The 14,828-nt window shown below is 49.5% G+C and overlaps 1 protein-coding gene across 1 annotated transcript in view; it reads left to right on the forward strand.

Annotated features, from left to right (window-relative positions):
* Positions 1-14,828, forward strand: part of LOC110530844 (collagen alpha-1(XI) chain) — a 203,533-nt gene that overhangs the window by 136,373 nt on the left and 52,332 nt on the right. Inside the window, exons 29-30 of the mRNA XM_036986621.1 lie at positions 5,495-5,656; positions 10,074-10,127. Coding sequence (XP_036842516.1) covers positions 5,495-5,656; positions 10,074-10,127 — 216 coding nt within the window. The remainder of the gene's footprint in view (positions 1-5,494; positions 5,657-10,073; positions 10,128-14,828) is intronic.

Genomic DNA, 14,828 nt, shown 5'->3' on the forward strand with positions numbered 1-14,828 from the left:
AACTGGCCTAGGAACAGTGGGTTAACTGGCCTAGGAACAGTGGGTTAACTGGCCTAGGAACAGTGGGTTAACTGGTCTAGGAATAGTGGGTTAACTGGCCTACAAACAGTGGGTTAACTGGTCTAGGAACAGTGGGTTAACTGGTCTAGGAACATTGGGTTAACTAGTCTAGGAACAGTGGGTTAACTGGTCTAGGAACAGTGGAACAGTGGGTTAACTGGTCTAGGAACAGTGGAACAGTGGGTTAACTGGTCTAGGAACAGTGGAACAGTGGGTTAACTGGTCTAGGAACAGTGGGTTAACTGGCCTAGGAACAGTGGGTTAACTGGTCTAGGAACAGTGGGTTAACTGGCCTAGGAACAGTGGGTTAACTGGTCTCGGAACAGTGGGTTAACTGGTCTAGGAACAGTGGGTTAACTGGTCTAGGAACAGTGGGTTAACTGGTCTAGGAACAGTGAGTTAACTGGTCTAGGAACAGTGGGTTAACTGGTCTAGGAACAGTGGGTTAACTGGTCTAGGAACAGTGGGTTAACTGGTCTAGGAACAGTGGGTTAACTGGTCTAGGAACAGTGGGTTAACTGGCCTAGGAACAGTGGGTTAACTGGCCTAGGAACAGTGGGTTAACTGGCCTAGGAACAGTGGGTTAACTGGTCTAGGAATAGTGGGTTAACTGGCCTACAAACAGTGGGTTAACTGGTCTAGGAACAGTGGGTTAACTGGTCTAGGAACATTGGGTTAACTAGTCTAGGAACAGTGGGTTAACTGGTCTAGGAACAGTGGAACAGTGGGTTAACTGGTCTAGGAACAGTGGAACAGTGGGTTAACTGGTCTAGGAACAGTGGAACAGTGGGTTAACTGGTCTAGGAACAGTGGGTTAACTGGCCTAGGAACAGTGGGTTAACTGGTCTAGGAACAGTGGGTTAACTGGCCTAGGAACAGTGGGTTAACTGGTCTCGGAACAGTGGGTTAACTGGTCTAGGAACAGTGGGTTAACTGGTCTAGGAACAGTGGGTTAACTGGTCTAGGAACAGTGAGTTAACTGGTCTAGGAACAGTGGGTTAACTGGTCTAGGAACAGTGGGTTAACTGGTCTAGGAACAGTGGGTTAACTGGTCTAGGAACAGTGGGTTAACTGGTCTAGGAACATTGGGTTAACTGGTCTAGGAACAGTGGGTTAACTGGTCTTGGAACAGTGGGTTAACTGGTCTAGGAACAGTGGGTTAACTGGTCTAGGAACAGTGGGTTAACTGGCCTAGGAACAGTGGGTTAACTGGCCTAGGAACAGTGGGCTAACCACTAGACTACCTGCCGTCCCTACACTCTAACCACTAGGCTACCTGCCGTCCCTACTCTCTAACCACTAGGCTACCTGCCTCCTCTACACTCTAACCACTAGGCTACCTGCCGTCCCTACGCTCTAACCACAAGACTACCTGCTACCCCTACACTCTAACCACTAGACTACCTGCCGTCCCTACACTCTAACCACTAGGCTACCTACCGTCCCTACACTCTAACCACTAGGCTACCTGCCTCCTCTACACTCTAACCACTAGACTACCTGCCGTCCCTACACTCTAACCACTAGGCTACCTGCCGTCCCTACACTCTAACCACTAGTCTACCTGCCGTCCCGACACTCTAACCACTAGTCTACCTGCCGTCCCTACACTCTAACCACTAGGTTACCTGCCGTCCCTACACTCTAACCACTAGGTTACCTGCCTCCCCTACACTCTAACCACTAGGCTACCTGCCTCCCCTACACTCTAACCACTAGGCTACCTGCCTCCCCTACACTCTAACCACTAGTCTACCTGCCGTCCCTACACTCTAACCACTAGACTACCTGCCGTCCCTACACTCTAACCACTAGGCTAACTGCCGTCCCTACACTCTAACCACTAGGCTACCTACCGTCCCTACACTCTAACCACTAGGCTACCTGCCGTCCCTACACTCTAACCACTAGGCTACCTGCCTCCCCTACACTCTAACCACTAGTCTACCTGCCGTCCCTACACTCTAACCACTAGACTACCTGCCGTCCCTACACTCTAACCACTAGGCTAACTGCCGTCCCTACACTCTAACCACTAGGCTACCTACCGTCCCTACACTCTAACCACTAGACTACCTGCCGTCCCTACACTCTAACCACTAGGCTACCTGCCTCCCCTACACTCTAACCACTAGACTACCTGCCGTCCCTACACTCTAACCACTAGTCTACCTGCCGTCCCTACACTCTAACCACTAGACTACCTGCCGTCCCTACACTCTAACCACTAGGCTAACTGCCGTCCCTACACTCTAACCACTAGGCTACCTACCGTCCCTACACTCTAACCACTAGGCTACCTGCCGTCCCTACACTCTAACCACTAGGCTACCTGCCTCCCCTACACTCTAACCACTAGTCTACCTGCCGTCCCTACACTCTAACCACTAGACTACCTGCCGTCCCTACACTCTAACCACTAGGCTAACTGCCGTCCCTACACTCTAACCACTAGGCTACCTACCGTCCCTACACTCTAACCACTAGACTACCTGCCGTCCCTACACTCTAACCACTAGGCTACCTGCCTCCCCTACACTCTAACCACTAGACTACCTGCCGCCCCTACACTCTAACCACTAGACTACCTGCCGTCCCTACACTCTAACCACTAGGCTAACTGCCGTCCCTACACTCTAACCACTAGGCTACCTACCGTCCCTACACTCTAACCACTAGGCTACCTGCCGTCCCTACACTCTAACCACTAGGCTACCTGCCTCCCCTACACTCTAACCACTAGTCTACCTGCCGTCCCTACACTCTAACCACTAGACTACCTGCCGTCCCTACACTCTAACCACTAGGCTAACTGCCGTCCCTACACTCTAACCACTAGGCTACCTACCGTCCCTACACTCTAACCACTAGACTACCTGCCGTCCCTACACTCTAACCACTAGGCTACCTGCCTCCCCTACACTCTAACCACTAGACTACCTGCCGCCCCTACACTCTAACCACTAGACTACCTGCCGTCCCTACACTCTAACCACTAGTCTACCTGCCGTCCCTACACTCTAACCACTAGACTACCTGCCGTCCCTACACTCTAACCACTAGGCTAACTGCCGTCCCTACACTCTAACCACTAGGCTACCTACCGTCCCTACACTCTAACCACTAGACTACCTGCCGTCCCTACACTCTAACCACTAGGCTACCTGCCGTCCCTACACTCTAACCACTAGGCTAACTGCCGTCCCTACACTCTAACCACTAGTCTACCTGCCGCCCCTACACTCTAACCACTAGGCTACCTGCCGTCCCTACACTCTAACCACTAGGCTACCTACCGTCCCTACACTCTAACCACTAGACTACCTGCCGTCCCTACACTCTAACCACTAGGCTACCTGCCTCCCCTACACTCTAACCACTAGACTACCTGCCGTCCCTACACTCTAACCACTAGTCTACCTGCCGTCCCTACACTCTAACCACTAGACTACCTGCCGTCCCTACACTCTAACCACTAGGCTAACTGCCGTCCCTACACTCTAACCACTAGGCTACCTACCGTCCCTACACTCTAACCACTAGGCTACCTGCCGTCCCTACACTCTAACCACTAGGCTACCTGCCTCCCCTACACTCTAACCACTAGTCTACCTGCCGTCCCTACACTCTAACCACTAGACTACCTGCCGTCCCTACACTCTAACCACTAGGCTAACTGCCGTCCCTACACTCTAACCACTAGGCTACCTACCGTCCCTACACTCTAACCACTAGACTACCTGCCGTCCCTACACTCTAACCACTAGGCTACCTGCCTCCCCTACACTCTAACCACTAGACTACCTGCCGCCCCTACACTCTAACCACTAGACTACCTGCCGTCCCTACACTCTAACCACTAGTCTACCTGCCGTCCCTACACTCTAACCACTAGACTACCTGCCGTCCCTACACTCTAACCACTAGGCTAACTGCCGTCCCTACACTCTAACCACTAGGCTACCTACCGTCCCTACACTCTAACCACTAGACTACCTGCCGTCCCTACACTCTAACCACTAGGCTACCTGCCGTCCCTACACTCTAACCACTAGGCTAACTGCCGTCCCTACACTCTAACCACTAGTCTACCTGCCGCCCCTACACTCTAACCACTAGGCTACCTGCCGTCCCTACACTCTAACCACTAGGCTACACAGTGAGACTGTTAAAAAAAAAAACAGGACAAACAGGAGGTTATGTATGAAAAGGTCTGTCTGACATCACCACTGCTTAGTCCCAGTAGGTATGAGGACTCAGTAGAACCCCAAGACGGTAATAGTGTGGTAGAGTCCCTTAGTGCTATTTGGGAAGGATAGCCTCTTGAAGTTGTTTCTGTGTGAAAATGCAGAGCGCAATTAAGGGGTGCTTTCTTTTTTTTGTTGTTGTACTTTTTTACCCCTTTATCCTCCCCGAATTGGTAGTTACAGCCTTGTCCCATCGCTGCAACTCCCATACAGTCTAGGGACAGTTTTGAAGGTCGAGAGCCATGCGTCCCCCAAAAACACGACCCTGCCAAGCCTCACTGCTTCTTGACACACTACTCGCTTGACCCGGTAGCCAGCCGCATGTGTCGGAGGAAACACCGTCCAGCTGGCGACCGAAGTCAGTGTGCACTGCGCCCGGGCCGTCACAAGGAGTCGCTAGAACACAAGGGTACAAGGAGGAAACAGGAAACAGGAAAACCCTCCCCTAACCCCGGACGATGCTGGGCCAATTGTGTGGCCGGCTGCGACACAGCCTGGGATCGAACCCGGATCTGTAGTGACGCCTCTATCACTGCTGCGCCACTCAGGAGGCCTAAGGGTGCTTTCTGATAGAGGCGTTTCTTGATACCATTAATGCTGGACCTTGGTCTATGGTTGGTTCTTTCGCGTCGGCGGGGACAACAGTTGTTGACAACTATAGCATTGTAGCTAAGCCTAACCCTTTTCCTCACCTTAACATCAGTCTCCTAACCTGCCATATAAACAAATCATCTGTGTCGAGAAAACATCAGTCTTATAACACCGTAACTGATCAATGGCATTGTATCAATGGGCATTTCCTCAATATCAGGGAACACAAAAATTAAGAAACGCCCCGAATTGCGGTCTGCACCATATTCTGTACAAGGGTTGTTAAGGGTTGTTGAGAAACACATGCCAACTGCATTCTCAGGTCTGACCGGATGATGTCAGGAGATCACAATATACTCTAACTCTGCAATTCACCACGCTACCACTAGATGTCACCATTTATCACCCCAAGTTTACAGCGTATGCTTCTAAAGCCTGGCTGCTCATGTGAAAATTATAATAATAATTAAAAAGAGTTTGCTTTTTTTTTAAACTTTTTAAATTATTAATATGACGGTGATATTCTATAATAGTCCAAGATAACCCACTGCTCAGTGAAAAAAATGCATATATTTCTATTTCCTGTGTTTTTTCAGGGAGAGGATGGTTTTCCAGGTTTCAAGGGTGACATGGGCATCAAGGGAGACAAGGGAGAGCTCGGTGTCCTAGGAACCAGAGGTGAAGACGGACCTGAGGGACCCAAAGGTCGTTCCGGCCCCAACGGAGAGGCTGGCCCCATCGGGTCGGCTGGAGAGAAGGTACTGACACCTCACAATCACGATCGTCACTATCACTAAAACTAAAACTATCACATAGCAGAAAAACTATCACTATCACTAAAACTGTCACTAAAACAATCACTACCACTAACCCTTCCACTATCACTATCACTAGCACTAGCACTAACCCTACCACTACCACTAACCCTACCACTAACCCTACCACTACCACTATCACTATCACTAACCCTACCACTACCACTACCACTATCACTAAAACTGTCACTATCACTAAAACTGTCACTAAAACAATCACTACCACTAACCCTACCACTACCACTACCACTATCACTACCACTAACCCTTCCACTACCACTACCACTATCACTACCACTAACCCTTCCACTACCACTACCACTAACCCTACCACTAACCCTACCACTACCACTATTTATACCACTACCACTATCACTAACCCTACCACTATCACTACCACTACCACTAACCCTACCACTGACCCTACCACTACCACTAACCCTACCACTACCACTAACCCTACCACTACCACAACAACTAACCCTATCACTACCACTAACCCTACCTACCACTAACCCTACCACTACCACTATTTATACCACTACAACTATCACTAACCCTACCACTACCACAACCACTAACCCTAACACTACCACTAACCCTACCACTATCACTAACCCTACCACTACCACTAACCCTACCACTACCACTAACCCTACCACTACCAAACCACTAACCATACCACTAACTCTACCACTATCACTAACCCTACCACTACTACTATCACTACCACTACCACTAACCCTACCACTACCATTACGACTAACCCTACCACTTCCACTACCACTAACCCTACCACTACCACTACCACTAACCCTACCACTAACCCTACTACTACCACTAACCCTACCACTACCACTAACTCTACCACTACCACTAACCCTACCACTACTACTAACCCTACCACTACCACTAACCCTACCACTAACCCTACCACTACCACTAACCCTACCACTAACCCTACCACTACCACTAACCCTACCACTATCCCTACCACTACCACTACCACTAACCCTACCACTAACCCTACCACTACCACTAACCCTACCACTACCACTAACCCTACCACTACCACTAACCCTACCACTACCACTAACCCTACCACTACCACTAACCCTACCACTACCACTAACCCTACCACTACCACTAACCCTACCACTACCACTAACCCTACCACTACCACTAACCCTACCACTAACCCTACCACTACCACTAACTCTACCACTACCACTAACCCTACCACTAACCCTACCACTAACCCTACCACTACCACTAACTCTACCACTACCACTAACCCTACCACTACCACTAACCCTACCACTACCACTAACCCTACCACTACCACTAACCCTACCACTACCACTAACCCTACCACTACCACTAACCCTACCACTAACCCTACCACTACCACTAACTCTACCACTACCACTAACCCTACCACTACCACTAACCCTACCACTACCACTACCACTAACCCTACCACTACCACTACCACTACCACTAACCCTACCACTACCACTAACCCTACCACTACCACTAACCCTACCACTACCACTAACCCTACCACTACCACTAACCCTACCACTACCACTAACCCTACCACTACCACTAACCCTACCACTACCACTACCACTAACCCTACCACTACCACTACCACTAACCCTACCACTACCACTAACCCTACCACTACCACTAACCCTACCACTACCACTAACCCTACCACTACCACTACCACTAACCCTACCACTACCACTAACCCTATCACTAACCCTACCACTACCACTAACCCTACCACTACCACTAACCCTACCACTACCACTACCACTAACCCTACCACTACCACTAACCCTACCACTAACCCTACCACTACCACTAACCCTACCACTACCACTAACCCTACCACTACCACTAACCCTACCACTAACCCTACCACTACCACTAACCCTACCACTACCACTAACCCTACCACTACCACTAACCCTACCACTAACCCTACCACTACCACTAACCCTACCACTACCACTAACCCTACCACTACCACTAACCCTACCACTAACCCTACCACTACCACTAACCCTACCACTACCACTAACCCTACCACTACCACTAACCCTACCACTGACCCTACCACTACCACTAACCCTACCACTACCACTAACCCTACCACTACCACTAACCCTACCACTACCACTAACCCTACCACTAACCCTACCACTACCACTAACCCTACCACTACCACTAACCCTACCACTACCACTAACCCTACCACTGACCCTACCACTACCACTAACCCTACCACTACCACTAACCCTACCACTACCACTAACCCTACCACTACCACTAACCCTACCACTACCACTAACCCTACCACTATCACTACCACTAACCCTACCACTACCACTAACCCTACCACTACCACTAACCCTACCACTATCACTACCACTAACCCTACCACTACCACTAACCCTACCACTACCACTAACCCTACCACTACCACTACCACTAACCCTACCACTACCACTAGCCCTACCACTACCACTAACCCTACCACTACCACTACCACTACCACTAACCCTACCACTACCACTAACCCTACCACTACCACTAACCCTACCACTACCACTAACCCTACCTCTAACCCTACCACTAACCCTACCACTACCACTAACCCTACCACTAACCCTACCACTAACCCTACCACTAACCCTACCACTACCACTAACCCTACCTCTAACCCTACCACTAACCCTACCACTACCACTAACCCTACCACTAACCCTACCACTAACCCTACCACTAACCCTACCACTAACCCTACCACTAACCCTACCACTACCACTAACCCTACCACTAACCCTACCACTACCACTACCACTAACCCTACCACTACCACTAACCCTACCACTAACCCTACCACTACCACTAACCCTACCACTAACCCTACCACTACCACTAACCCTACCACTAACCCTACCACTACCACTACCACTAACCCTACCACTACCACTAACCCTACCTCTAACCCTACCACTACCACTAACCCTACCACTAACCCTACCACTAACCCTACCACTAACCCTACCACTAACCCTACCACTAACCCTACCACTACCACTAACCCTACCACTAACCCTACCACTACCACTACCACTAACCCTACCACTACCACTAACCCTACCACTACCACTAACCCTACCACTAACCCTACCACTATCACTACCACTAACCCTACCACTACCACTAACCCTACCACTACCACTAACCCTACCACTACCACTACCACTAACCCTACCACTACCACTAACCCTACCACTACCACTACCACTAACCCTACCACTACCACTAACCCTACCACTATCACTACCACTAACCCTACCACTACCACTAACCCTACCACTACCACTAACCCTACCACTACCACTACCACTAACCCTACCACTATCACTACCACTAACCCTACCACTACCACTAACCCTACCACTACCACTAACCCTACCACTACCACTACCACTAACCCTACCACTACCACTAACCCTACCACTACCACTAACCCTACCACTACCACTACCACTACCACTAACCCTACCACTACCACTAACCCTACCACTACCACTAACCCTACCACTACCACTAACCCTACCTCTAACCCTACCACTAACCCTACCACTACCACTAACCCTACCACTAACCCTACCACTAACCCTACCACTAACCCTACCACTACCACTAACCCTACCTCTAACCCTACCACTAACCCTACCACTACCACTAACCCTACCACTAACCCTACCACTAACCCTACCACTAACCCTACCACTAACCCTACCACTAACCCTACCACTACCACTAACCCTACCACTAACCCTACCACTACCACTACCACTAACCCTACCACTACCACTAACCCTACCACTAACCCTACCACTAACCCTACCACTAACCCTACCACTAACCCTACCACTACAGCTAACCCTACCACTAACCCTACCACTACCACTAACCCTACCACTAACCCTACCACTACCACTACCACTAACCCTACCACTACCACTAACCCTACCTCTAACCCTACCACTAACCCTACCACTACCACTAACCCTACCACTAACCCTACCACTAACCCTACCACTAACCCTACCACTAACCCTACCACTAACCCTACCACTACCACTAACCCTACCACTAACCCTACCACTACCACTACCACTAACCCTACCACTACCACTAACCCTACCACTACCACTACCACTAACCCTACCACTACCACTAACCCTACCACTAACCCTACCACTACCACTATCCTCCCTATCTTGATCTGTTTTTAAGAACCTGTATTTTCTTTCTTGTTGTTGTTGTTTAGGGTAAACTTGGTGTCCCCGGGTTACCTGGTTACCCAGGAAGACAAGGACCCAAGGTATGTGAAAACAGGGTGTGTGTGTGCGTGCCTGTTTGTGTGCTTGAGTGTGTGCGTGCGTGTGTATGTATGAGTGTGTGTGTGTGTGTGTAAGTAATTGTGTGAGTGAATGCGTGTGTGTGTGTGTTTATATTGCTGACTCTTCCTCCTACCCATCTTCCACTCATCCTGAGTTATCCAATGAGGTATCTGCTGATGTCAGCACCTGTCCCTACTCCTTCCTGTATTTATGAATCAGCCTTTTGGGCCCTGGTTAAAATTAGTGCACTATCAAGTGAATAGGGTTCAACTTGGGACAGACACCCCTGTCACTTTGGGACAGACACCCCTGTCACTTTGGGACAGACACCGCTGTCACTTGGGACAGACACCCCTGTCACTTGGGACAGACACCTCTGTCACTTTGGGACAGACACCCCTGTCACTTTAGGACAGACACCCCTGTCACTTTGGGACAGACACCCCTGTCACTTTGGGACAGACACCCCTGTCACTTTGGGACAGACACCCCTGTCACTTTGGGACAGACACCTCTGTCACTTGGGACAGACACCCCTGTCACTTTGGGACAGACACCCCTGTCTCTTTGGGACAGACACCTCTGTCACTTTGGGACAGACACCATTGTCACTTGAGATAGACACACCTGTCACTTTGGGACAGACACCCCTGTCACTTTGGGACAGACACCCCTGTCACTTTGGGACAGACACTATGTCACTTTGGGACAGACACTATGTCACTTTGGGACAGACACCCCTGTCACTTTGGGACAGACACCTCTGTCACTTTGGGACAGACACTATGTCACTTTGGGACAGACACCCCTGTCACTTTGGGACAGACACCTCTGTCACTTTGGGACAGACACCCCTGTCACTTTGGGACAGAAACCCCTGTCACTTTGGGACAGAAACCCCTGTCACTTTGGGACAGACATCCCTGTCACTTTGGGACAGACACCCCTGTCACTTTGGGACAGACACCCCTGTCACTTTGGGACAGACACCCCTGTCACTTTGGGACAGACACCTCTGTCACTTTGGGACAGACACTATGTCAGTGGAACAGTTGGCTAAACAGAGTGATTCAGTCACTATGCCCCGGGGGAATGTTTGATTAAACAGAGTTGTTCAGAAACCAGTCCCTGATTAGGAAATAAAGAAAACATCTACATTTAGAAATGTTCATAGTGTATGAAAAGGTAGTTTGCCGAGGGTTGGAGTTGATTTGACCTCTCCCTTTTCTTCCCTCTGTAAACAAGTGACTGAGGGTTATTACTCTTGTTGCGTGGCTCTGGCAGTCTCTGTTAACAGCTTTCTCCCAATGTTAATTCACCAAGCTATTTGCAATCGCTTTGTCTGTCTTGTGAGTGAAGTGCAAATCAAACTTGGCTGCTATCTTTTCCTCTTCTCCTCTCCTCTCCTCCTCCTCCTCCTCTTCTCCCCTCTCCTCTCCTCCCCTCTTCTCCTCCTCCTCTTCTCCCCTCTCCTCCTCCTCCCCTCTCCTCTCCTCTCCTCCTCTCCTTCTCTCCTGCCTTTTCCAGCTCTCCTTTCTTCTCTTATCCTTCTTCTCTCTTCTCCAGTCTCCTCCTCCTCTTCTCCCCTCTCCTCCTCCTCCCCTCTTCTCCTCTCCTCTCCTCCTCTCCTTCTCTCCTGCCTTTTCCAGCTCTCCTTTCTTCTCTTATCCTTCTTGTCTCTTCTCCAGTCCCCTCCTCCTCTTCTCCCCTCCTCTCCTCCTCTTATCCCCTCTCCTCCTCCTCCTCCTCTTCTCCCCTCTCCTCTCCTCCCCTCTTCTCCTCCTCCTCTTCTCCCCTCTCCTCCTCCCCTCTTCTCCTCTCCGATTCCTCTCCTCTCCTCTCCTCCTCCTCTCCTCTCCTCTCCTCTCCTCCTCTCCTCCTCCTCTCCTCTCCTCCTCCTCTCCCCTCTCCTCCTCTTCTCCCCTCCTCTCCTCCTCTTATCCCCTCTCCTTCTCCTCCTCCTTCTCTCCTCCCCTCTCCTCTCCTCCTCTTCTCACTGTTTAGTTTAGCAGAACTTGCAACGATGTGATAAAAAAATAATTAAGCCAAAGAGATCCTTCTCCCTTCCTGGCTGTCACCACTGTCGCAGTCACTGTCCTCACAGATAGCACAGTCACTGTCCTCACAGATAGCACAGTCACTGTCCTCACAGATAGCACAGTCACTGTCCTCACAGATTGCATAGTCACTGTCCTCACAGATAGCACAGTCACTGTCCTCACAGATAGCACAGTCACTGTCCTCACAGATAGCACAGTCACTGTCCTCACAGATTGCATAGTCACTGTCCTCACAGATAGCACAGTCACTGTCCTCACAGATAGCACAGTCACTGTCCTCACAGATAGCACAGTCACTGTCCTCACAGATAGCACAGTCACTGTCCTCACAGATAGCACAGTCACTGTCCTCACAGATAGCACAGTCACTGTCCTCACAGATAGCACAGTCACTGTCCTCACAGATAGCACAGTCACTGTCCTCACAGATAGTACAGTCACTGTCCTCACAGATAGCACAGTCACTGTCCTCACAGATAGCACAGTCACTGTCCTCACAGATAGCACAGTCACTGTCCTCACAGATAGCACAGTCACTGTCCTCACAGATAGCACAGTCACTGTCCTCACAGATAGCATAGTCACTGTCCTCACAGATAGCACAGTCACTGTCCTCACAGATAGCACAGTCACTGTCCTCACAGATAGCACAGTCACTGTCCTCACAGATAGCACAGTCACTGTCCTCACAGATAGCACAGTCACTGTCCTCACAGATAGCACAGTCACTGTCCTCACAGATAGCACAGTCACTGTCCTCACAGATAGCACAGTCACTGTCCTCACAGATAGCACAGTCACTGTCCTCACAAATAACACAGTCACTGTCCTCACAAGTAGCACAGTCACTGTCCTCACAAGTAGAACAGTCACTGTCCTCACAGATAACACAGTCACTGTCCTCACAAGTAGCACAGTCACTCTCCTCACAGATAGCATAGTCACTGTCCTCACAAGTAGCACAGTCACTGTCCTCACAAGTAGCACAGTCACTGTCCTCACAAGTAGCACAGTCACTGTCCTCACAAATAACACAGTTACTGTCCTCACAAGTAGCACAGTCACTGTCCTCACAGATAGCACAGTCACTGTCCTCACAAATAACACAGTCACTGTCCTCACAAGTAGCACAGTCACTGTCCTCACAAGTAGCACAGTCACTGTCCTCACAAGTAGCACAGCCACTGTCCTCACAAGTAGCACAGCCACTGTCCTCACAAGTAGCACAGCCACTGTCCTCACAAGTAGCACAGTCACTGTCCTCACAGATAACACAGTCACTGTCCTCACAAATAGCACAGTCACTGTCCTCACAAGTAGCACAGTCACTGTCCTCACAAATAACACAGTCACTGTCCTCACAAGTAGCACAGTCACTGTCCTCACAGATAACACAGTCACTGTCCTCACAAGTAGCACAGTCACTGTCCTCACAAGTAGCACAGTCACTGTCCTCACAAGTAGCACAGTCACTGTCCTCACAAATAACACAGTCACTGTCCTCACAAGTAGCACAGTCACTGTCCTCACAAATAACACAGTCACTGTCCTCACAAGTAGCACAGTCACTGTCCTCACAAGTAGCACAGTCACTGTCCTCACAGATAACACAGTCACACATACACAGGTAGACAGATGTATTCACTGTATGAGAGCGCATGTCTATGTGCTATGAAGCACATCCACTATAACACGGAACCCAGACCGGCTGCGTCATCCCATATAAATGTATTTTGTCCCCCCACACCAAACGTGATCACGACACGCAGGTTAAAATATCAAAACAAACTCCGAACCGAATATATTAATTTGGGGACGAAAAGCATTAAACATGTATGGCAATTTAGCTACTTAGCTTGCACTTGCTAGCTAATTTGTCCTATTTAGCTAGCTTGCTGTTGCTAGGTAATTTGCCCTGGGATATAAACATTGAGTTATTATTTCACCTGAAATGCACAAGGTCCTCTACTCCGACAATTAATCCACACATAAAACGGTCAACCGAATCATTTCTAGTCATCTCTCCTCCTTCCAGGCTTTATCTTCTCTGGACTTTATATTGCGATTGGCAACTGTCATAAATTAGGTGCATTACCTCCACCGACCTCGTTCGTCTTTCAGTCACCCACGTGGGTATAACCAATGAGGAGATGGCACGTGAGTACCTGCTTCTATAAACCTGTCACGCGGGACTAGGTGGGTGCAGGAATCAGATGCAGAGAGAGAGAGAGTAACTGAGCTGAAGTGCTTTACTCTTGCACACCAAAATAATAAGACCAACACAATACAGGACGCAGGACACTATACAAGACAACCCAAAAACCACAGGGTGTCAAGTAAAGAAATGAAAATCCACCACTACCTAACATGCACACACGTAACATTAAGACAATCCACCACTACCTAACATGCACACACGTAACATAAAGACAATCCACCACTACCTAACATGCACACACGTAACGTAAAGACAATCCACCACTACCTAACATGCACACACGTAACATAAAGACAATCCACCACTACCTAACATGAACACACATAACATAGAGACAATCCACCACTACCTAACATGCACACACGTAACATAAAGACAATCCACCACTACCTAACATGAACACA

Source organism: Oncorhynchus mykiss, chromosome 8 (genome assembly GCF_013265735.2).
Source record: "Oncorhynchus mykiss isolate Arlee chromosome 8, USDA_OmykA_1.1, whole genome shotgun sequence".
Classification (NCBI taxonomy): Eukaryota; Metazoa; Chordata; class Actinopteri; order Salmoniformes; family Salmonidae; genus Oncorhynchus; species Oncorhynchus mykiss.